At 60.1% G+C, this 23,563-nt stretch overlaps 1 protein-coding gene across 2 annotated transcripts in view; it reads left to right on the forward strand.

Annotated features, from left to right (window-relative positions):
* TANGO6 (transport and golgi organization 6 homolog) overlaps positions 1–23,563 on the forward strand; it is a 77,889-nt gene that overhangs the window by 25,602 nt on the left and 28,724 nt on the right. For both annotated transcript variants that reach the window (XR_012906620.2, XM_075939794.2), the window contains exons 9-15: positions 634–810; positions 1,613–1,739; positions 3,792–3,983; positions 7,248–7,382; positions 9,771–10,268; positions 11,903–11,960; positions 18,890–19,042. Coding sequence is in view for 1 of the 2 variants with exons in the window: in XM_075939794.2 (XP_075795909.2) it covers positions 634–810; positions 1,613–1,739; positions 3,792–3,983; positions 7,248–7,382; positions 9,771–10,268; positions 11,903–11,960; positions 18,890–19,042 (1,340 nt within the window). In the remaining variant the exon portion in view is untranslated. The remainder of the gene's footprint in view (positions 1–633; positions 811–1,612; positions 1,740–3,791; positions 3,984–7,247; positions 7,383–9,770; positions 10,269–11,902; positions 11,961–18,889; positions 19,043–23,563) is intronic.

Consider the following 23,563-nt stretch of genomic DNA (forward strand, 5'->3'; position numbering starts at 1 on the left):
GACAGGGCCAGTCCTTTCCGAGGCGCAGTGGGGCCTCCGTGGAAGTGACGGCGACACGCTCCAGCAGCTGCTGGGAGCTGCATCTTCCCAAGAAGTCTGCGCCGGTGACGGGACTGCAGCTGCCCGGCCCTGCTCAGCCTTCCGGAATCTGGCGCCTTCGTGACACTGCTGGGGGGGCACATCCAGATGTTACCGACACGTCCTGGCTGCGCCCCCCCGCCGTGGCGGAGTGTCACGGCCGGCAGGCTCCTGGCCCAGCAGCAGGGGCTGTGAGGAGAGGGAGGGGGCCTTTATTGTGTGCACTTGCTTGCGTTCACGTTGTCCGGCTTCTCCACTCCTTTCTGGGGTGGACTCTTTAAGGACCCAGCTCCTTTCCCGTCCAGACTCTGGAGGAGCCAGCGAAGCGTCTATGTACCTGTCCCCTCCCTGGCCTTTACGGCGTCTGAGAGACGGCACCGAGGGAACTGCCCAAGGGTGACTGCTCCCCTGCCTCTGTCCTTGTGCCAGAGCGCGCCCCAGTGCGGCGAGCGGCGTGTCGAAGCTCCCACAATGCTGCTTTGCCCCACGGGTCTGTGCTGCAAGCAACATGCTGGTGGTAGGAGACGGACTCTGCCATCGCCTCTTTCTTGACAGGTCACCGTGCCAGGAGATCTTGCTCTGGGTCCTGGAGAAGTCCGAGCGAGAGGTGGCCCTCTCCGTGCTGGCCGGGTTTGCAGGGCTGGGCAGCCCCCTGCCGTTTCTCCATCCGCTGTGCCAGTTTCAAGTAGCTGATGGCGGTGGTGCCATGGTCACTGTCAAAGAGCCCGTCAGGTGAGAGACCCCATAGGGGCACGGCACCGGGCAGGCGGAGTGGCTGGGCGGCTCTCACCCAGCCCGAATGAATCTGCTTAGGGCGTCACGCGGCTCTGTGCTGGTGTAACCCAGTCCACTTCCATTGCGACTTCAGTGCAGCTCTGCACATAGGCAGGGCCTCGCTTCCCCTGGGCCAGCGCCCCCTAGGGCTGCTGCGCTCACGCCCTGCGGCGCGGCCCGCTCTTCGCAGGGGCTCTGAGCGTGTCTGTGGAGTGTTTTGTGGCCCTAGACTCTGCCCTTGTTCTTCCCGCACTGACTAGCGGCGAATTAGCGAACCGAATGCTCGACCGTTCAGCTTCATCCCCAAACTAACGGACGTTTCATCAGCTGCCGTCTGGCCGCCCCCTTTCGTGCAGCGTGTTGCTGCGCCTGGCCGTGTGCGAATGCCTGGAAGCGACGGTGCAGTGCACCCGCTTCCCCTGGTCTGGAGAGACAGGCGGGCTGGGAGGGCGTGGGAAATCTGGGACGTGACCCCTGCCCCTGACTAGCTTACCCGGCCCTCCTTGGGAGGAGGCACGGGGCCTCGCCCTGCCCTTTAGAGCCCCCCACCCTTAATCCTGGCACCCAGACCGAATCCCGTCGTCTCCCAAGTCCCTGCCGGTTGTCTCCGCGTCCCGTTGGGAGCCGGAGCGCTGCGTGGGCTGCGGCTGCTCGGGGGCACGGAAGGGGGCCCGTGGGCGTGCTGTGTAAATCCCTAAGGCCCGGGGCAGTGCCACAGCCCTGGCTGGGTCCCGTGGAGTAAAGGCCGGCTGCGTTTCAGCGACGAGGACGAGGCGCTCTACCAGAGGGTCTCCGCGGAGCAGTGGCGGGTGGAGCAGTTGGTGGACCTGTTGGCTCACTGCCAGGAGAGTGGCTTAGCTGGAGACTTTTTCATTTGCTGCTTAAAGGTAAGAGGCCGCGGTCTGTGAGCAGCCTGGCCTGGCTGGGCACAAGGGCCCGGAGGCGCCTGGCGGCCCGAGGGTTCACTTGCACCTGCCTGATGGCTCCGTGCCCTGAGGGAGGGGCAGGGGAAGAGCCGCCACAGGAACAGGGGAGCTGTGTGTCAGCCCTGAGCAGGCGCTGTCCCCTCCAGCTGTGAAAGAGTTAAGCCTTGTTCTGCCTGTTACACCTTGGTTCGGTGATGTGATGGGAGCCTCAAGGGTTAAAGCCGACTATCCAGTGAAAACTACTGGATGATGGTGAAACAAATGATTTTTATTAAGTGGTCAAAACCAGCAATTAACAAGTAGGTGTTTAAACTAGCAATTGCTCAGTACTTTTACTGCGTAGAAAAGCTTGGGCACAATTATACCCAACTGATTACAATTCTTTGATTACAATTCACTTCTATCAAATCACTATCCCTAATTCGCCTAAGACAACGCAGCATACAAATAAAAAATACAAAAAACAAAGCCAAAATAATGATAATAAAAGAACCACCCACAGCCAATCCCTCCAATGTCGCTTTAGGACAGCTGGTGGAGTTAGTCATTGATTTTTTACTGTTACAAGTTGACAACTCAAAGGTTTTTCTTCTAACACTAATACCTGGGCTAAAGCTTAACCCTTTCACATAGCACAAAATCACACTATCTATACAACTTACTTATACTTCACAGGATTATAGGATATAATTAATGCAGCTTAACTATTAACTAAACCACCAATTAATAAATTTAAGCAATACTTACAAATCCAGAAACGATAACAACATAAAGACACACTAGAACTCGGAGCATGCTCAGGACTCGTGCACCCCTATATTTGACTCGAAGGGTGGGGAGGCAGCCTCAGGGTGATCAATCCTTTAGCCAGGCAAAAACAAGACACGTGCCCTCAATACACGGAACCTCCGTCGAACAAAGGGATTGAGGGTCTTTTATACAAAACTTTGGTGTCTGTGCCATGCTAGGGTCTGCATTTGGCAGGGCCTGATAGGCTAGTGATGAGGTAGTATGACAATACTGCCCTATAGGAATTTTCGTGATGTATGCGTGATCCCCTCGTGGACAGGACCAGACGGGGCATAGTTAGTGTAAGACAATTATGTTTTATTACCCTATGTTTACTTTTTCCCTTGCCCCTAAGACTGGTCAAGCTACGGTCAAATGAGGCTTTTCTGTAAGCACTATCTAGTCATGCTCACCTCCCTATTTTTTTTGGCGCCTGTGAGTCCCAGAATGCCTATAAGATCAAATTCCATTCACAAAACTGCATTGTGCTGCCCATGCTCCTCTGAGTATCTGGGTTTTGTATGAGGGGCCTTGTGTGGCAGGATGGGCTATACGCAAAGGCTATGGACAGAAAAAGCCTGCTTTACAACACTGCTCAGTTTAACGGTGGGGTCTGCCAGGGGAGTCCCTGCCTGCGCAGACAGTCACTTCCTCGGCCCAGCTCCCTGACCTGTCTCCATTTCTTCCAGCCTAGCCACTGCCACGGCCCCGCTGCAGTGTTGGATAGGGCTGGGCCGGGCCTTGCTCTCCCCGCTGCCAGACCCAGCGGAGAACCTGTGCCCTGGGGCTATGGCCCTTCTGTGGTGCACAGAGCCCCACGCGCTGCGTCGGGCCCTCTTGAAACAGCTCGCCCTGAGGGTGGGTGGGAAGGGCGCTGGCAGCACAGGGGCACTTGGGCGTGGAGCAGCGGCGTGCCCTGCCAGCAGCAGCGAGCCCTCCTTGGCTTGCTGAGCGGCTGTCCCTGCTCATTTCCTAGCTCAGGAAAAGGTGAGCTTGCCTGGGGGCCGGGTCTCTTGTGGGTCCGATGCCAGCGCCAAAGCCAGCAGGCAAACAAGAGTCTGGCCGGTGACAGTCCCGGAGGCCCTGGGATGCTGTTGCAATCTGACGGTGTTCTGGGGAGTTTGCTGCTGGCCGGGTGCCCCCAGCTGCGTGGCTGGGGCTATCGTTGCCCGTGGTCCTCAGACCCATCTCCTGTGCTGAGCTTTCTCTGTCGGTGTCTGGCAGGAGCTGACCCGTGTGGCGGCCGAGGACGAGGCTGGCTTGGAGGCCAGGCCCCTCTCCGGTACGAGCCGGGCGGAGCTGGAGCAGTGCCACCCTCAGCACCCCGAGGGGCAGGAGAAGCAGCTGCTTGTTCTGCAGCTGGTGGCCGCGCTGTGTGAGCGCGTCTCGGACACCGTGTTCACGGACGTTGCACAGGTAGGTCGTGGCAGAGCCCGTGGGCACAGCCCAGCAGCTGGGAAATGCCATGGGGGCTGGGGGCTCACGGGACGACCTCCCACGTGACCCGTTCTGCAGTCTGGCATGAAGCCAGACGTGGCCGTGCCTTTCCACTGACCGACCCGTGTGCCAAGCGGGGGTGCGGCGGGGAGGGTGTTTCTTGCTGTGGCCGCAGGGCGGACTCAGCCTGAAGCGACCGGGAGTTTCTCTAACCCTTTCCCGAGGATGTCAGCCTGGGCAAATGGAACCGCCGTGGCGCTGCGCTTCCCACAGCCGCCCTTCTCCGCCATGCGCCAGTGGGCACCCAGCTAGGAGAGCCTGGGGCTGCGTGTGTAGGGCAGCGGGCCGCATCCTTTTCTCACTGTGGACCCCTAAACCATTTCAGCTGGAGGTGCGGCCCCCTTGGGAGATCTCAGACGTCGTCTGCAGACCCCAGGAGAGACCCACTGGCCATGGGGAGCTCGCTATACGTGGTGCTCTGCCGTTTCCAGCAGCACCTTCTTCTGGGCCCAGAAGGGTGCCAGCGGTTTTCCCTGGCCCCTCGTTCCCAGAGCCAGCTGGCCTTCCACCGGCAGTTTGAGTAATGTCCGGAGACTTCCCATCCGTTACTTATCCAAGTAGCCCCCTGGGATCCATGCTGCGGAGGTGATCTGAGCTGCCGTTAGGGGATGGAGGATTGGGGGGCATGGCATGTGGTGACGGGGCCCTTTGCCGTATTGCCATAGGGCCCCAAGAAGGTTACTCCGAATGGAAACCCTGACGTGGTGCTGGTCTTCCCACCTCATCACAAACCAGAGCAGAGCCACAGACTTGTGCTGCAGCCTTGCTGCTGGCGGGTAAACGGCGGCGTGGCCGGAAGCCGTGGCCGTGGGACGCTGCATTAGAAATGCAGGAAGCGAAGGGGGGGCCAGGGGTGGGACAGGCAGCTGGAGAAGGCCAGAACCCGTTGGGCAAGAAAGGGGTTTGTGGTTTTCAAGCGTCTTGCAGGGGGCTGTGAACCCTGGGGAACCCTGTCCCTGCTCTGACTGCAGACCTGGCGTGGAGCCCGTGCGGCCTAACCCCCGGCCTTGTCTCACTGCGTAAGGGGCTGGGGGCGCTTTGTGCCTAGAGATGGAGTAATTTGGGGGGCTGGAAAAGGCCAGTTATTCATTCTTCCCCCCATCATCAGCTGATGAGTCCAGAGCCCTTGGCTTCCCTGTAACCGTCCACCCGCACAGGCCTGCAGAGCCTGACAGTTTGCTCAGCGAAGGTCAGAAAGGGGAAGTTCCTAGCACGGGGGAGGGCAGGATATGGCCTGCGGGCCAGGTCTGGTCCACAAGCACTAGATCTGGCCCGTGGGCTGTCCTGCCGGGACCCTCCGGCACAGATCAGCCTCATGCCGCTGTGTCTGGCTACTCCCCGTGGCTCTCTGCTCCGCTCGCAGAAACCGGCCAATGGGAGCACAGAGGTTTTGCTGGGTGACGTCCCCCCTCTCCCCAGGTGCCCAGAGAGAGCCACAGGGAGCAGCCAGCCATTTGGAGCAGGATGGGGCTGCGGCAGGCAGGGAGCCTGCTTTGGGGTCTGCAGGGCTGCTGGCCAGGAGCCGCCTAGGTAAGAGCCTCCCTGCCACTGGCACGCCAGGCCACCTCACCATCGGAACCGTCTGCACCCTTCTCCCCAGCCCCCCGGTCACAGCTCCCTCCAATACCCCTCCCCGGCTCGAATCCTCTCCTGCACCCGTCCACCCTCCCAGCCCCAGATCCCAGCCTCCTCCTGCACCCCAGGCCCCTACCCTGAGCGGCCTTCTGCACCAGCAGCCCCTCCACAGAAGTGTGGCCCTTGACCACTTACCAAAAGCTTGGAGTGGCCCCGCCATGTAATGCTCACCCGCGTCTTAGGGGCTGCTAACCTACTGGTCCCGGGAGGCCCTGCCAGGTTCCTGCCGTGGGGGAGGCCTGCTAATGAATGCAGTGAGCTGCACCGTCGTTGTCTCAGCCGGGGCCAATGAAGGGCTGCACTGAAGCAGCAAATTAAAATGCTGCTTCCCTGGGAATAAAGGCCTCAAAGCTCTGAGGGAAGTCAAGCCGCTGCTGCTGCTGATAGCCCAGCCCGTCAGCTCGGGCTGACCCTGCCACGCCTGGCTCAGCGGGGGGAGGGGGAGTAGTGTATTTCAAGTATCAAGTGTCAGAAGCGCCAGGTTGCTGCCTTGCGTTGGAAGGACGGGGGAGGGCGAAGGCTGGTTTGGCTGCAGCCTGGTGTTCTTGGCGCTGGCGGCATGTGAGGTGCGATGTTGCTGAGGTGCTTTAGACAGGCCAAGCTCCTCGCACATGAGCTGCTACGGGGCCTGTACCTGCAGCCGTGCATCACGTGTATGTATTTCTCGCGCCTGGGGCTCCCTGGGGCCCACCGCCTGAGTGTCTGCATGAATTGCACAGAGCCACCTCCCCCAGCCGGCCCCGCGCCGGGAGCTCTCTGGGCAGGAGCAGCGTGTGTGGTACCGTGGAGCAGCGGGAGCCCCCGGCAAGCCGACGCCCCGCTTCCAAGTAGCTACGTCTTTCTCTGGCTCCCGGCACAGCCCGCGCTTCCTGTAATGTGCAGCCAGTTCTGCGGCCAGCCAGAGGGGATGCTGTCGCATGGGCGTGCTGCTAGCGCTTGGCTTAAGTTCTAAGGCAGGGTGGGCAACAGGGCCTCCATGGGCCAGATCCGGCCCGCCAAGCAAGTTGATCCAGCCCACGGAGGCCCTGCCGCTCCCCTGCCCCCAGACCAATCAGGGCTTGAGGAGGGCAGGGAGCGCGTGAAGTCTTCTTCCCGCCCTGCAAGGGGCTCAGCACTTAGTCAAGTACCAGCTGCTGCTCAGCTGGCGGTTGCCTCTCAGCGCAGCACTCCTTGCAGGGCGGGGCAGGGAGAGAGCTAGAGACTTCCCATGCTCCCCCTCCCTAGGCCCGGATTGACCTGGGAGCAGACATAGTCTCCTCCCTCTGGCAGGGGTGTGGGTACCCAGCTGGCAGTTCTCTCTGCGGGGGCAGATGTTGCGCACTCCCCTATCCCCGGACCAATCAGGGTCTGTGGGTGGGGAAGCATAGAAGTGTTCTGGCCCCGCCCCTTCCGCCTGAGGCCCCGCCCCTTCTGGGGTGGCCTAGGGCCACTTTAAACTTTCCTGAAGTGGCCCCCGGTCAAAAGTGATTGCCCACCCTGGTCTAAGGGATGCCCGTGTCTTGAACTGGACTGATGTGATCTGTTTCCCAAACTCCCTCCCTTTGGCAGGTGGTGGCGTTCGTGGCAGCTACGTTGCAGCGGGCATGTGCCAGTCTGGCCCAGGGCTCCGAGGGCACAGTGGAAGCGCAGACTCTGAGCATGGCCATGGGACTAGTGGCTGCCATGCTCGGAGGGGCAGTGCAGGTAAGCTGGGACACACTGGCCTCAATGCAGGAGCCTCTGAGCAGCAATGCAGGTTGCTCTGGGACAGGCATGGCGGCCTGGGCCTGGGCCGAGGGGCAGCCCCAGAATTTCTGGAACTGGGGGTAGTTGAACTGTTGCAAACAGAGACCTGCCATTTCCCCCTTCCACCGCTGAGTACAGACCTGACTTCCCTGCGCCGGGATGACACTTACGCTGGGGTTGGGTTGCTGCAACACTCCTGGCCCCTTTCTCCCCCCCACGTCCTCTGACTCTTGTCTCAGAGTGGTGCCAAGAAATTGATTCATGCCATTGCGTCAGCTGGGCTGGGCTAGTGTGCCCTGTGGTGAAGGCTGTGACTGCTGGAATACAGGGCCCAGATGACTCACAAGTGAGCCGTCTACCTGCCGCTGTTTCAGCAGCACCTTTGTGCAAGAGGTTACACTTGATGGAAGCGTTTCACAGCATTGCGCATCTTTGCACTGCAGGGATCCTGCTTCGCTGCTCGGCCTCTTTCTGCTGCTTCTTCGTTTGCCCAAGGTCTCTCCAGAAGGGGGGGTGTTTGAGCCAGAAAGCCACAAACCCTAGCTCTGGGAACAGACTCACTCGCTCAAGGAGTCGAACTAGAATGGTAGAATTGTGGAATCCTAGGGCGGGCAGAGCCCTCCAGAGTCATTGAGTCCAGCCCCCTGCCCAAGGCAGGACCAACCCCGACTCAAGCATCCCAGCCAGGGCTTGGTCAAGCCGAGACTTAAAAACCTCTAGGGATGGAGATTCCACCCCCTCCCCAGGGAACCCAGCCCAGCGCTTCCCCACCTGCCTAGGGAAATCGTTTTCCTAATATCCAGCCTAGACCTTCCCCACTGCAACTTGAGCCCATTGCTCCTCGTTCTGTTATCTGCCCCCACTGAGAACAGCCTCTCTGGACCCCCTTCAAGTTAGCTGCAGGCTGCTCTCAAATCCCCCCTCGCTCTTCTCTTCTGCAGACTAAACAAGCCCAAATCCCTCAGCCTCTCCTCCGAAATCACGTGCTCCAGCCCCTGAATCATTTTCATTGCCCTCTGCTGGACCCTCTCCAATGTGTCCACATCCTTCCTGTAGTGGGGGGCCCGGAACTGGACACAATATTCCAGATGTGGCCTCCCCAGTGCCGAGTAAAGAGGAATAATCACTTCTCCAGGGCTATGTCTACACCGGCGCGATCTTGCACCAGAAGTATGCAAATGAAGTTAAGCATGGAATGTCGCCGAGCCTCATTTGCATATCTAATGAGCCGCCATTTTGTGGAAGAGGCTCTTGCGCCAGGAGCGTCTACACTGCCCCTTCTTGCGCAAGAAAACCCCTCTTGCACAATGCCGCTACGCTGATTATTTTTTGCGCAAGAAGGGGCAGTGTAGATGCTCCTTCTGGCGCAAGAGCCTCTTCCACAAAAATGGCGGCTCATTAGATATGCAAATGAGGCTCGGCGATATTCCATGCTTAGCCTAATTTGCATATGTCTGGCGCAGGGATAACAGTGAAGATCTGATGAGCTCCTAAGCCTGCAGCTCAGGTCACCGTGTAGTCAGCCCCATTCCCTGGCTTATACCAAAGGAAGGCCGAGCTGCTGGGGGTCTTTTCTACACAGCGGGCTGTAGTGCTAGCAGGCGTTCATTCAGGGAAGTCCTCTGGCCCGAGAGACGAGACGGGGCGGACTCCGTGGTTCCTTCTGGCCTTATGCGCTGGGACTCTGTGTCCCGGTTCCCGTCCCTCTCCGGTGTGTGCCCTGACGCACGTGCAGCGTCTCTGACAACAGGGACAGGGCTCGTTGCCTAGCGGCTGCCTGTACACACTGCTTGCTTTGATTTAGAACATACACGTTCTCCTGGCCTTGGGGCCTGGGCCCCTTTGTCATAAAATAGTCCCGTGAAGGTTGAGCCAGCAGCTGCGCCTCACCTCTTGGCCAGGAGGAAATAACCACAGATGGCCAAGCCCCAGACGAATCCCCGCTCAGCACCGTGCAGGAGAGCTCTTGCGCTCACCCAGAACGCTCCCTGGAGCGTCGGAGCCAGCAGCAGAAGGAACTAGGGGGGCTTTGCGGAAGCCAGGCAGACGCTCGCTGCAGGTTGCTTTCAGCATGGGCCAGGTTTGAGGCCCTGCACGGCCCCCTAGAGCCACAGCCCCAAGCAAGAAGGGCAGGGAAGTGTGAAGGCTGCCGTCCCCCCGAGCCAGTGCTCACCCCTCAGCTTGCGGCACATTATTATCCGACCATGCGGCTCCTGTCAGCTCCATCCGCCTGCCTCCCAGCCACTCTGTTCCAGGCCCCTCGGCCGGGGCGCCTTCCCAGTGCCTCTGCGTCCATGTGCGTCTCGTTCGGAGGCCCTGCCCATGACTCCTGTGTGCTTCTTCCAGCTGAAATCGGGCGACTTCGCTGTCCTAAAGCAGTTGGTGCCCCTGTTGGAGGAGATTTCCCACGTTCACCCGGAACCCGTCATCCAGGAGCTGGCTGCCGATCTGCGCATCACCATCTGCACCCACGGCGCCTTCTCCACCCCCACGGTCGGCACTGCTGCCCAGAGCGCCCTGGGGAAAACAGCAGGGGCAAGCTGGTCGGGAGGTCAGGCCCACGGAAGAGCCGAGGATGCAGCAGCTGCGCTCAGCCCGGGACAGCCGCGGAGTGCTGAGAGTGCCAGCCACACAAGCAGAAACCCCACTCCCAAAGGAGAGGATGGGGCCTCCACCACGCAGACGCAGTGCCCTGCTGGGACGCCTCCACGAGAGCTCCAGGAGCTCCTCTTATCTGCCTACGACCCCGAAATCCCCGTCCGGGCAGCTGCCCTGCGGAGCCTCTCCCGCTTGATAGAGCAGAGGGACCCAGGCGGACTTGGGGCTCAGGAGAAACTCCTCAAGGTAGGCAGAGTGCAGGGCCAAGCCTTGCTTACAGGTGTTGGTGCCATGGGCGGGTCCCTTCGGGCACTGCGTGCTCTGCCTAGTGGCCCGCTCGCTACACCACGACACACCGGGGACCGGGAGGGCGCTGGGCTGGCCAGGCACAGTCTGACACAAGCACACAGCTCCCTAGCTGACAGGTTTTTCTGCAGACTTCAGCCTTCCTCCCGTGTTCCCTCGTGGTGCTGCTGGGCTGTGTCCTTCCCACCCCAGGAGCTGTAAACGTGCTTTGGGAGACGCAGTTAGTGATCCTGCTAACGCGAGATCAGCAAGGTTCCTCTGGTCCAACGTGGCTAGTGTCTGGGGCATTAATGCCCCGCTCTGCCCCTCATTCCTGGCTTGGGAGGAACAGAGGTCACGTCCATTTTTCTCTGGGGCTAAAAGAGGAGCCAGAGTTAAAGCTGGAAAGTGCCCACAGGCGCTGTGAGTGAAACCCTCTCCTCAGTCCCCCGCGCACTTTGTCTCCCATGCGGTGGTAGGGCTCAGAGGGGATTCCTGCAGCTGGGAGTCTGCTATGGAGACGGGCGGCTGAGGAGTCCGCGTCTCGCTCGCTGATTTCAGCAACCAGCGTTACAGTCATGGCGACCATGACTCAGGCTCAGACCAGGGACGTGAAATATCGGTTAATGGAATAGTCGAGTAACCTCATGAATTCTTAGCGGTTACTCGACTATTCTATAGTCCCCGGGGCGGGGCGGGGCGGGGCCAGCAGCCAGTGTGCTCCAGCCCCACTCCCGGGGAGCCCCCTGCCACTTTGTACTGCTGCCTCTGGATCAGAGGCAGCAGTGCGGGGTGCCAGGCAGGAGCTGGTCCACAAGGGGAATCAGTTTTAAAACCAGCTCCCCTCGCAGGCCGGCTGCCTGTTGCCCTGCGCTGCTGCCTCTGATATGGGGGCAGCAGCCCCTGTCTGGGAGGGGTCTGAGCTCCTCCCGTGAGCTGGAATTGAGCTGGGCTGCCTGCCCGCCGGGCTCCTAATGCACTTTCAATGCAGAGCCGCAGCAGGGGGAGGTCCCGGACCCGGCCAAACCAGGACTGAGCCGGGCTGCTGGCCAGCCTGCTAAAAAATGTTCTGGCAGGGGCAGGGAAATGCGGGTGGTCTGTAGCATTAACCGATGCGCTTTTGCTTTTGGGTTAATCGACTCCACTATTGCATCCCTGGCTCGGACCCTTTCCCTGGGGCCGTCCGCGGGCCAGGCTGGGGGGGAGTGACCGTGTCCACTCTGAGGTGTAAACCTGCGCACTCCTCTCGGCAGGGTGCTGACGGGCCCTGGCCATGCTGTACATTGTCAGCATTTGCTGTTTCCCCTCTGGCAGGAGCGTCCAGCTGAGGGGCCCATGCTGCTGGGGGCAGAGCTGTGGGCTGGGCCCAGGCGGAGGCGGAACAGCTAGCTGCTGCCAGTTTTGCATTTCCAAATTTCCTCTTGGAGAGAAGCTGCTTCCCCACAGAGCACGCGGGCCTTGCAGCTCCAGCTTGACCACAGGGCCAGCGGCTTCACTCGCTCCTGGAGCGGGAACGCCTGGCTGACGGTCCCCGGGTGGGACGGGGAGAACCCGAGGCTCGCCCCAGCTGGTAACCGCTGTGCTTTGTCCCCCAGGTGTTCCTGGAGAACATGGAACATGAGGACTCCTTTGTGTATCTCTCTGCTATCCAAGGTGAGCGCAGGGCCCACGCCGCCTGGCTTTGGCCTCGTGTTTTGGGAAGGCTTTGCTGCTTCCATGTGCACGGTGACTGCTGTGCAGAGCCCTTGGCTCCCGTCAGTCCCCGGATGGCCCAGTGACCACTGCCTGGGTGAGACGGGTGGGGCTCGGGGGCCAGGAGCTGCTCGTTCTAATCCCCACTAGGCCACTCCCTTGCTCTGGGGCCGTCATCTCGGTGCCTGGCTCCCCAGTTCCCAGTAGGGATCTTTCCTCTTCCCGGGCTCCTCGAGCCACGTGAGCTGCACTCGGCAGGGGGTCGCTCCCCTCCGCGCTGTCTGCACAGCCTAGCAGCCCCTTGGGAACTGTGCGACAGGGCCCGAGCTCGGAGAGACAAGCCACCTCTGCCCTTGCCTCCTGGCAGCGAGCGATCCTAGCCGTTCTCGCCGCTGCGTAGCCGTGCCCAGTGAGTCTGACGAAGGTTTGCCGGGGCAGTGTCCTGCCTCTGACACGGGACAGACTGAAGTGTAAACCCCCCTCCCCCCGCTTTCCAAAAGCCGTTCTCCGGGGAAGCGGGAGGTGCTGAGGCTCAGACCACAGAGGGAAGCTTTCTCTGGCTGCCATCGATGCTTTGCCCCGAGTCCCAGGCTGCTTCGCTGGACGAAAGCTGGAGATGGAATCCTCTTGGCCGCCAAGGGAGCTGAAGGCGTGCGGAAGGAATGCCCTCCCGTTTGAGCCAGGAGAGCACAGCCATCCTTGTACCTTTGCCTGGCTGTTCCAAGCACGGGCTGGCTGGGGAAGATTGGCTTTAAAACAAAAGGGGCAGCAAATGTTTTCCATGGCCCCAGGGGAGGCTGGGAGCTGTTCCCAGCACCATCTCGTGGTGGAAATGGGGGATTGTGTCTGGAAGTGGGGGAGCAATTCCCTCTGCAGACCTAATTCCCTCAACAACTGCAGCGCCTCTCTGGCCCAGCACACTCTGAGGCGACATGGGCTTTGTGGGGCGAGAGGGCCCCTGGATCAGAGAGCCCCAGCAACTGGGAGCGGAGCTGAGCTGGCAGGCTGGCAGCCTGGAGACACAGGCTGGAAGCAGAGTTGGGCTGGGAGCTTGGGGGCAGGGAGCCTGGCCAGTGGCTACGAGCAAGGCTGGGCCAGCAGGCCAGGAGCCTGAGGGGCTGGTGGCCGGGAGCAGGCAGCTGGGCTGGCGGCCGGGAGCAGAGCCGATTCGGCAGCCTGCAGGGCCAGCGGCCAGGAGCCTGTGTGTAACCGTGCAGGTTAACTGATGAGCCCGGGCTCCCGGGTTCACTGTCTAAACGTGCACACTGGCACCACCCTAGTTGGAAGCAGGTCTGTAAAAGACCCCGTCACTCCACCCAGGCAGGGGGCTGACGCACACTCCTCGGGCGATCTGTGCTGCCCCATATTCGGCAGCGCTGTTAAGTACATGGGAAAACTGAAGCTCATAAAAGATTCATAAAAATATGAACGAAAATTTGCACTTCATGGCAACTAGCAAAAGCACTCTGGCTGGCACACCCTTCCCCGCGCTGGCACGCCTCTCCTGCTCCAGTGTGGACAAGGCTGACGGGCGATCGTGTTGCCACTCACCTCCAGTGGTCGTCTTGGGGTATCTGCAGTGGGATCTTGAATGGGACCTTAGGAGCCTACCCCTTCCTTAACCCACTGGACCCTAGTACTGCTGGGAGCCAGGCCATACGCCTTGTCAGTCTCTGGCCCAGGTCTCAGAGCAGGAGAAACGGCTTTCCCGCGTGTGGGGGGTTGTGTGCAAGAGGTAGCGTTGCTCCTTTGGAAGGAAAGTCTTGGTGAGATTCTTAGGGGGGTAAACAATATATTGCTTAGGAGACGCATAAGCATGGAGGAGGAAAACCCCTGCGGACTGTAGAGTTGGTTAACTCTGTCTCTGAACCTCCTCCGCAGTGCAGCAGGAATCAAAAATGAAAGCAATCTGGGGTGGATTCATCGCATCCTGGAGCTAGCTAGAGCACATGGGTACAACTGGCTCATTAACAAAAAAATTCCCAGTTCCCATCCCCACTTCTCTTGTTGGCTGGATGAGGAGCAAGAGAAGAGAAGAGAAGAAAGGGCGTGTGTGCTGCTTGTGATTGGTTCGCTGGAAAAGCCACCCTTCCAAACCAGCTGGAAGATGAGTTTTTGGTACGCTTCCCTCCCTGCCTGTACAGTCTTGAGTGTGATGAGTTTATTCTTGCCCTGCAGGGGAAATACGCACACACGCGTCGGTATCCTCTGAATGATTCATGTGCTGTGGGCAGCTGCTCACTTGTTTAGCAGCCGGTTATGGTTCCGATTAACTGACACAGTTACATGTCGTGTTGAGTCACTAAGTGTACACAGGAGTAACATGTAAGATTAGAAAATGTTGTCAGTCATGCACTGTAACTGGCCTTCAGGGCTGCAGGGCTGAGTGCTCTAGGAAAGTTCCCTTTCCTCTGGGCAGCACGTGCTGCGTCTGCGGCAGGGCTGTCTTGCAAGTGTTTTCTGATGCTGGAACTTGCGAGCGGGGTAGCCAGGGCTGAGAGTGGAGATCAGGGGTCACCCTAGAGCAGACGGGGCAAGCAAGGCAGGCGAGCGACCCTCCTTTATCTCTATGGGCCATGCAGTTGTCGGAACCATGCAATTGTCGGTCTCCCAGGGTAGGGGAGTTTTGCTCCCTGTGCCTGTGTACCTGGAATGTGCAGGGGCCAACTGAACCGGAGCAGCTCTGGGGAGCAAAGGGAGCCCCCGGCTCTCGCGGTCACTGCTGTGTGCAGTCCGCACGCCCCACTTCACGGGCCCTGCCTTTACGTGCCTGTCACTCCAGAGATGCTGGCAGGAGAGACGACATGGACAGAAACCAGGGGGATCGAGCAGCCCTGTGCGTGGGCAGCGGTGAACACAATGTCTCGTGGGCCACGCACAAAGCCCAATGGGCCACAGGAAGGGAGAGGGAGGAGGTCTGGCTCTATCCCACTGTGGCTATGTAATTGACTAGGGAGTGTTAGTTCGTCCATACCTTAAGACGTGGGGTCTGTGGGTGAGGGCTGCTCCTCTGAGGATGGGAGGGAGCTAGAGCTCGTGTCAGCCCTCACCATTGCCGGCGTGCCTGCCAGTGCTGGGGAGCTCTGGGCCACGCCCCAGTTTCCACTGACTAGCTGCTTTTTATGGTGTTGGCAGTCCCACCTGGAATTAGTCTGCGTCCTCCGAGCCCACTCCCAGTGCTGCAAACCTGGCCATGCCTCGCAGCGCAGCCCAGCCCCTCCTGTGCATGAGTCACGGGGCCCTGCTTCTCCCTGGTGTCGCTCCTGGAACAGCCAGGCATGCTCAGATTCCCCGTGTCTCCCGTTTGCACCCAGTGGCTTGGGCCCCGCCTGGCTGCACCTTTCCTACCGTCCAGTTGTCTGCTGGCTGGTTCCACGCAGCGTGTCCCCCTCCAGCCGTAGGCCTGGGGTGTCTGCTTTGGTTTTGCCTGCACTGAAGGCGCCAGGAGCTCTGGGCAGGCTTTTTGGTCTCCTCATGTCCCTTCTTGGGACTGGTTTCTCCCAAAAACATAGTGCAAATTAAACACAACGAACATCCCCTCCCCGCCCTCCCAGTGCCATGTATGTCCGATCCCATCAAGACCAGTCAGGGCCCAGGTCAGCGGACGGGCAAACCCAAGGCGGGAAGAAGCGGAGGAGCTCAGAGTCGCGTTCCAGGCCAGGGTTGATACCAAGGGCTGGGTCTCAGTCAGGGTCCAAGGCCAGGGCGAAGCCTAGACCAAGCTGAGGTCAGAGCCAGGGACTGAGGAGCAATGAGCAGGAACAGTCATGGCAGCTGCAGCCGATCTGTGCTTTTGCCTGGACACTCCCTGGAACACCCTGGGAGCTTATACAGGGCAGGGGGCCCATTAGGAGCCGTGAGGCTGCCCCGAAGCAGAACGTCCCGCGGCCTGGGTCCATGGCGGTTGTGGGAGGGGGAGCACAGGCTGGTTACAGCTGGCGCTGGGTAGCACCCTGCGGGTGCCTGCTGCCTGCTAGCTCTGCTGGCATGGGTGCTAGGTCTTACAAGGTGGGTCTTAGAACCCTGTGAGATGCCACACGTGCACCACACCTGGGCTCTTCCTCAGGCCTGGCCTTGGACCGGGACAGCCACCCCAGCCCTTCCAGCTACTCTTCCCAGCAGGGTCCCACCCCACCACGAGGTTCATCCTCACCGGGGGGCAGCAAGCGCTCCCTTGGGCTCTCTGCCCCCGGCTCGCTCTCCAGGAGGGAGACCTCCGTTCATAGCCACTCCTCTGCCCTCAGCCCCCTCCAGTCCTCTGGCCCTGGCTCTCTGGCTACAGATGGCTGGGCAACCCCCTCTCTTTTGCTGCCCTCCTGCCTTCCCCCTGCAGTAGCATTCAGTGTCATGGCTGGCGGCTCTCACCTGCCTTGTCTCTGCTCTAAAGCCTCCCTCTCACCGGGTCTCTCTCGAGTCCAGGGCCCAGCACCTCTTTGGAGCTGAGGAGTCTCAAGTGCACATCCCCTTCCCTCTTAAAGGGGCAGTGCCACCCTGGAGCTTTCCAACGTCTCTCTTGTGGTCCCGCCTCTCTGGGCTGAGTCCTGGTCACGCTGCTGTTGTCTGGAACGCTCTGTGGGCAGCGCATGGGCTTCCGAGCTGGAGCGCAGCCTGATCTGCCAAGCGCCTGCTCCCGGACTGGTGCAGACACGGGATGAGGTGAACGGGTCTGGCTGCTGCCCACTCTTGGCTGTGCAATGACACGGCCCTGATGGCCGCCAAGGGCAGGCGGCGAGATGAGGGCGCTCACGGTGCTGTAAGCAGGTTTAGAGCAGAGGCCTCCGACAGCCGGTGACTGGAACCTATCCAGCCTGTATCTCTGCACAGGCATCCAGCAGCACGGGCTGTGTGGCTGGAGTACACGCTAGGCCCCAGTTAGTGGGCACCTGTTGCCAGCTGTTAGCTCATTTCTCCCTCAGACATGGCACGCTAACTAACCATAGCGTGTTGACGTTGGGCAGGGGGCGTTTAGTAACCAGCTAGGTCTGGCGCGGGGGATATGGACGAGCAGGTGGGACAGACACCTGTCAGGGATGGCCTGACGTTGCTGGGCAGGGGACTGGACTCGTCGACTCTCGAGGGCCCTGCCAGTTCCAGTGCACTAGGATTCTCCAGTTCTGTGACTCTAGCCCAGCCTGAAAGTTAATCTCCGAGTTGGGGTTAGTTTGTGACTGAGTAATAGCGTCGTGCGGAGGAGCCCTCGTCGCGTGCCAGGACCCCCGGGGCTAGGTGCTGTACAGACCCAGAGCTGCTAGGTATTAGGCATGAGGCGACGGGAGGCAGCCCGCTGGAGTGCAGAGACCAGGCGCGACAGGCCGTGCTCAGCACACTGCCACTCAAACTGCTGTCAAGTTTCTGTGCATCCCAGAGTTCCAGCTCTCCGCCCTGCCCAGACAGTGTGGGCAAGCCTAAGGAACGGCTGGGGACAGTGCAGAGAGGGGTGAGGGAGACAAGGTGGGTGAGGTGGTACCGTTTTTGCAGAGAGATTTCATGTAAATCAGCGGTGCAGCCTCCCCTGGATCCCTGGCCAGCCTGTCGCAAAGGGTCTCCCAGACCGAGGCAGGGCAGAGTCCGACAGGAGCGACCAGGAATCCAAGGGCTCTCGAGGCTCCGTCCGACCCAGGCAGGGCTCCCCGAGGAATCCATTCTGGCTGAGCTAGGAGGGCTCTTCAGTGCTGAGCTCAGCGTTCTGCCAGGGCAAAACCTGCTGTGAGTTTTCCTTTCTGCAGAGAGGGTGGAACCAGTTTTCCACGGGGCTTGCCAACATGGCCCTTTATCTGCATGTCTGGCCGGCGGGGAAGCTGTGTGGAGATGGTTACAGATCTCAGAAGGAAAGCTGCACGTACTTCCTGCCCCTTGGGACCAGGGTTTGGCTCCAGCTGCCTCATTTTCTCTTGTCTGCGGGGCACTGGGGAGGGATTTCTCCTCTTCTCTGCCTAGTTAGGGTGTGGCTCAGGGGAGTGACTTCAGTTCTCCCAGCAGGACTTTTCAGTTCACTTTCCTGCTCTGGGTGAAGTTCATTACTCATGGAAATAAAGGCAGCTGCTCTGTGCCAGTCATTCCTGCCTTCTAGTACCCTCTGCTCTTCTGGTCGGGGCCGCTACCACGCAGCGATGCCAGTGTGCCTGTTTTAGTCCCAGCACCCTGCGGATGCAGCCCTGGCTTCCCCCCAGCTCAACTGGGCCAGCCTCTACCTGCAGTTCCCTCAGGGTCTGCCCGGAGTTTCCAGAGCCCGCAGGCGCCTAGCTACCTTCCAGGGCCCCGGGGGGATAAGGCAACAGAGAACCATGTGTGAGGAGCCAGAGATGGGCAGGAAACTTGGCACGTTGACATGTGCTAGAGATGCCAAAGTGAACAAAGACCATTCAAATTCCCCGGTCTACTGACACTGCCTTGAGCAAACAGAGCCTGCCACTTCTAATCACTGGACAGATCTCTGGGAGTCCTTCCGCCTCCGCCTGTGCCCCAGCGTGTCGGCTGCTGCCTTGCGGCTACGGCTCAGGCACTCGGATGACAGCTGCATCCGCCACGCAGAGGGCCAGGCCTGCACCTTGAGGCCGGATGTTCTTAGCATTGTATTGGCCTGAGCAGCACAGTGGTGCCTCTGGGCCACAGCTCAATGGGAACCCGTCGCCCCAGGGGTAACTGGCCTGGTGCGGGGGACAGAGGCGCTCACTGCGCAGGGAGGCGGTAAGCCCAGAGGGACCCCAGATGGATTTTCTTCTGTCAGCTCACGGGGATTGGGCACCGCGTGGTGAGACGTCCTGGGGTCTGTGTCCGTGCTCCCCTCCCTGTCCCCTTGCTCCTGTTATCCTGCCAGCTGTCTGCCACGTCCTCCCCACCCCAGCCTTACAGTTTAGAGTCACTCGTCCCCCTTTTTCTTCTGCACACAGGGATTGCCCTTCTGTCGGACGTGTACCCGGAGCAGGTCCTGCCCTGCCTGCTGGCCCAGTATGGTGGCACTTCGCCGGGCGCCGCAGGACCCCACACTGCAGAGACCAGGATGAAAGTGGGCGAGGTGCTGATGCGGGTAACCCGGGCACTGGGTGAGTCTACAGCAGGTGTACCAAACACTGTACCTTTGCCTACGTGTGCCTCTGTGCCAGTGCAGAGGGGGGACAACTTGGAAGTTGTTGATGTTTTCACTGCAGGGTTTTAGCCGATTGATTTTTTTCAGCGCTACAGAAATAGAACTGGCACTTCCCAGTCGCGACTCCACAGTGCGTTTGGTGGGGTAGTGCTGGTCACGTGAACCAGAGGTGCTCACACTTGACCCAGCCGGGATCATCTGTCTGGCATGAAACGGAGGAGACAGCAGGCAGCATCGTCTGGCTGCTCGGGTCCAGCTGGAACGGCTCTGGTCGTCAGCTGCACTTTGGCTGCCCCGACTTACAGCTGCTAATTTGTGGCTTGATTTTGAGGCGGGCTCCTACGGGCTTTACGTGCAGCCCCTAAAGCAGGCCTTGACATCGCTCACCGGCAGCGTTTCCATAGCGACATGCCAGGCCCAACCGTGCAAATCCCCCGGCTGGGTTAATACCACCCAGCCCCTCTCGCCCCACACGCCTATGGGGAGAGCCTGGCGGGCCTGGGAGGCTAAGGAATCCCAACCCGGGCAGAGCAAGGGCAGAAGCAAGTCCTGTCTGCCGCCCACAAGCTGATGGGATTTCAGCTCCGGCACCTCGGCTTCTTGCGGCCGTAGTGGCACGTACTGCGCAGGGCGGAGGGTAGTACGATGCCAGCCCAGAGCCCGGGTGTCAGGTGCTCCCCATGGACACCTGGAACTAACCTCATCACTCCTAAGGAAACGCTCCGCAGATTGGGCTGCGTTCCTTCCCTTCCTGGTCCCGGTAGGCTGCCTGCCCCATAAACGGAATACCCGCTGTAGAACCCTAACCCGTTCCCGGCCCTACACAGAGCCACGATTCCTGCCTGAGGCTGCCCACGGGTAGAGCCCTGGAAGAGGCTTCCGTGGAGTTTGTAAGAACAGTTTAGACAAATGCTTGTCCAGGAGGGGCTACGTGACCTTGGTCCTACCTCGCTGTCGGGCTGGAGGAGATGAAGTGACCTCTCCGGGTCCCTTCTAGCTGCACATGTCTGCGGTTCTTCATGTATCTGCTGGGCTAGTGGCCTGTGGACGGCAGTCGGCTGGTTAAACTCTCCCAGTGTCAGTGCTCCCCCGGGGAGGGGAGGGAAGGGTTGGGCTGGAGCTGCTGCCTTGACCCATCTTGTGCCCCGAGCCGATGAAGGAGTTTGGCAACTGAATCAGAAGTTCCCGAGCAGAGGCAGGGCCTGCTGCCAAGGAGCAGACGTTGCTAATCGGGGATGCTGGGGGCTTTCTCCTTTGCCTCACTAGGGCTGCCGGGACACACAGGGCGAAGGGTTGGTTAAAGCCAGGTAAGGCTCTTCCGGCAGCTGCTGTCGCAAGTAATACCTCGTCCCGCCTCTGCACAGGCTAAGTGCAGGCAGCCAAAGGGAAGGGAGCCCGGACTTGCTTAGCGCCCCTGCCCGGAACATGCACAGGGCTCGGGCTTCCCCTGGGTGAGTCAGGAGGGACGTGGGAACGGCGAGAGGAGCCCAGGGCTCCGTTCGCCCCAGAGGCCCTGGAGACCCCCGCAGGAGAGCCAGCTGAGCAATGGGAGTCCCCTTGGGTCTCCTTCCCTCTCTGGCATGTCAGGGTTTGGCCTGCAGCCGATGACACTGCAACTAGCCCCAGGGGCAAAGCGGGGGTCTCACAGCTGGGCAGCTCCTCCGTGACAGAGCGACCCCTCTGGGGATTGGGTAGGGCCAGCTCAGGACACGGGGGCCAGCCTAAGCCTGTCTGCTCAGCAGCGTGCCCGCTCCTCGGAGCCCTGCCCCTTGCCCTGGCTGCGCACACGGGAAGGCCAGCAAAGCTCCCAGTGCCTGGTGACACGGGTGTGATATGTACTGCACCATAACCCCCCTCCCCTGCGGCCGTGCCTGTAAGTGGTAGTTCAGGAGCCCCCCCCGGGCTCCCGTACGGCAACCAACGCGCCTTCCCACCAACTAGGAACTAGCCAACTTCCTGCCTCCCTGGGACTGAGGCTTTGTGGCTAGTCTGGGCATGATGGTGGCAGTTTGCCTTCAAGTTCCTCTGCGCGCAGGGCTGGGGAAACACCGCCCGCTCCCCAGTGCTTGGCTAGGCCCCTGCCCAGCCCTGTGGTACGGGCTCGCCAGGGACCAGAGAGTCCGCCCACTCCCCTGCAGCCGTGTGTATCCACTGCCTCGCTTCCTGGCTAGCCTTTTACTGCACGTCCGCCATGTGAACTGCCCTCTGAGCGCTGCCCGCTGGGCCAGCTGCTTCCCTGCCTGCCCCCCTACCCCCAGATGCGCTCACCTGGGGCAGAAAGTGACTGGCACAACTGTCGTGGACTGCTGCTAGGCTGGGCAGGGGCAGAACCCTGCCCTGGCCAGCTCCGTGGGCACCAGCGTTGGGAGCCAGGGGACAGACGCGTTGCCGGGTGCTGCGGACACTGTTAGCTCACTGGCCTGTATCGGCTCGGAGCCACTCTCAGCAATGAGCTTGGGCCCCCGAGCCTCGCTCCCTCTGGGGCACCTGAGCTTGAGGGTTCCCTGCCGAGCGAAGTGCCTGGGGGCAGGCGTTCTCACAGACATGGGATTGCTTTCAGCCAGCAGGGACAGGCAGCCTGGCTAGCGAGGGGGCCACATGACCGGGCTCCTTCGTCTCCGTGGGCTGCAAGTGGGTTGTAACCAAGCCAGTCTCCCGGGACAGGGTCGCTTTGCTCACTGCACCCGCCTCCCTAGAACGTGCGGGGGCCGATTGCCCCGTAGCAGTGCTGGGGTTGACTGCAGCGGGGCCGCCGGCCTCAGCCACTGCTATGTGCAATCCGCAGGCACCTCCCTTTGCAGTAGCACCCATAGGAGAAAACAACACGGCTGGAAACCGATGGAATCTGGCAACCCTGCGCATGGGCCGCGTGTAGAACCCCGATGGACCGCAGGCTGCCCGCCGCTGCTTTGAACGCGGATTGGCCGGGCTCTGTGGTGGGCCCTCTTTGTACTGCCACTCGCCCCGCGCCTAACGTGGCCCAGGCTTCTGTCCATGGCCAAGGGAGGCCTTGTCCTACGATGGCTGCAGAAGAGCTGAGGGAATAGTCAGACTGATGGGCTGTACTGAGGTCGGAGAGTCAGCTGAGTCCTCTGGTCTTCACCACTGCTCCTGCCTAGACCTTTCCCTTTGGACCATGCTATGCTGATTGCTGCTCACGCTGACCGGACGGGAGTTCCTCGCTCCTGGGGTGGGAAGGTTAGCTGGAGGTTTTCATTCCCCTGGCCCCCATCTCTCGCTTTCCTCACCTCTCATTGGGGAGATGCAACCTTTGCCCGGGCATCTGGATCAACGGAGCTTCTGGGTGGAATCATAGAACCATAGAGCTGGAAGAGACCTCAGAAGGTCATCAAGTCCAGCCCCTTGCTCTAGGCAGGACCAATCCCAACTAAATCAACCCGGCCAGGGCTTTGTCAAGCTGAGACTTAAACGCTGCTAGGGATGGAGACTCCACTACTTCCCTAGGTAACCCATTCCAGTGCTTCACCACCCTCCTAGGGAAATAGTTTTTCCTAATATCCAACCTGGACCTCTCCCACCACAACTTGAGCCCATTGCTCCTTGTTCTGCATCTGTCACTACTGAGACCAGCCTCTCTCCAGCCTCTTTGGACCCTCCCTTCAGGAAGTTGAAGGCTGTTATTAAATCCCCCCTCATTCTTCTGCAGAATAAATAGACCCAACTCCCTCAGCCTCTCCTCGTAGGTCATGTGCTCCAGCCCCCTCATCATTTTGGTTGTCCTCCGCTGGACCCTCTCCAATGTGTCCACATCCTTTTTTTAGTGGGGGGCCCAGAACTGGACACAATACTCCAGAAGTGGCCTCACCAAAGCCGAATAAAGGGGAATAATGACATCTCTGGATCTGCTGGCAATGCTCCTCTTAATGAACCTAATACGCCATTAGCCTTCTTGGCTACAAGGGCACACTGTTGACTCATATCCAGCTTCTCATCTACTGTAACCCCCAGGTCCTTTTCTGCAGAACTGCTACTTAGCTGGTTGGTCCCCAGCCTGTAGCAATGCTTGGGATTCTTCTGTCCCAGGTGCAGGACTCTGCACTTGTCCTTGTTGAAGCTCATGGAAGGGTTCTGCAGCTTCAGCACAGAACTTAAGTCAAGTTCTCCTCCTCCCAAACCAGACCCCGACGCCTGCCTCCTCCCCAGGTGTGGACGACCCAACTCTTGACCGGTTCTGACTTGCTTCTTTCCCTCGCTCCCTCTGGCCATTCCCCTTCAGTGGGTAGAAGAGCGCTTGGGGGAGGCGTGTGGTGCTCACTGACCAAAACTCCCTCCTACTGTGTGGGCTTTGCAGGCCCTTTGCAGCATTTACAGCGTTTAACCCTCCCCGTTCCTCTCAGCCAGGTGTTGGGGCGACGGGCTTCTTTTTTTCCCAGGGAGAGTATCAGAGGGGTAGGCATGTTAGTCTGAATCTGCAAAAGCGGCGAGGAGTCCTGTGGCACCATAGACTAACCGAAGT

The sequence above is a fragment of the Pelodiscus sinensis genome, chromosome 12 (assembly GCF_052426305.1).
Source record: "Pelodiscus sinensis isolate ZL-2025 chromosome 12, ASM5242630v1, whole genome shotgun sequence".
In the NCBI taxonomy this organism is placed as follows: domain Eukaryota; kingdom Metazoa; phylum Chordata; order Testudines; family Trionychidae; genus Pelodiscus; species Pelodiscus sinensis.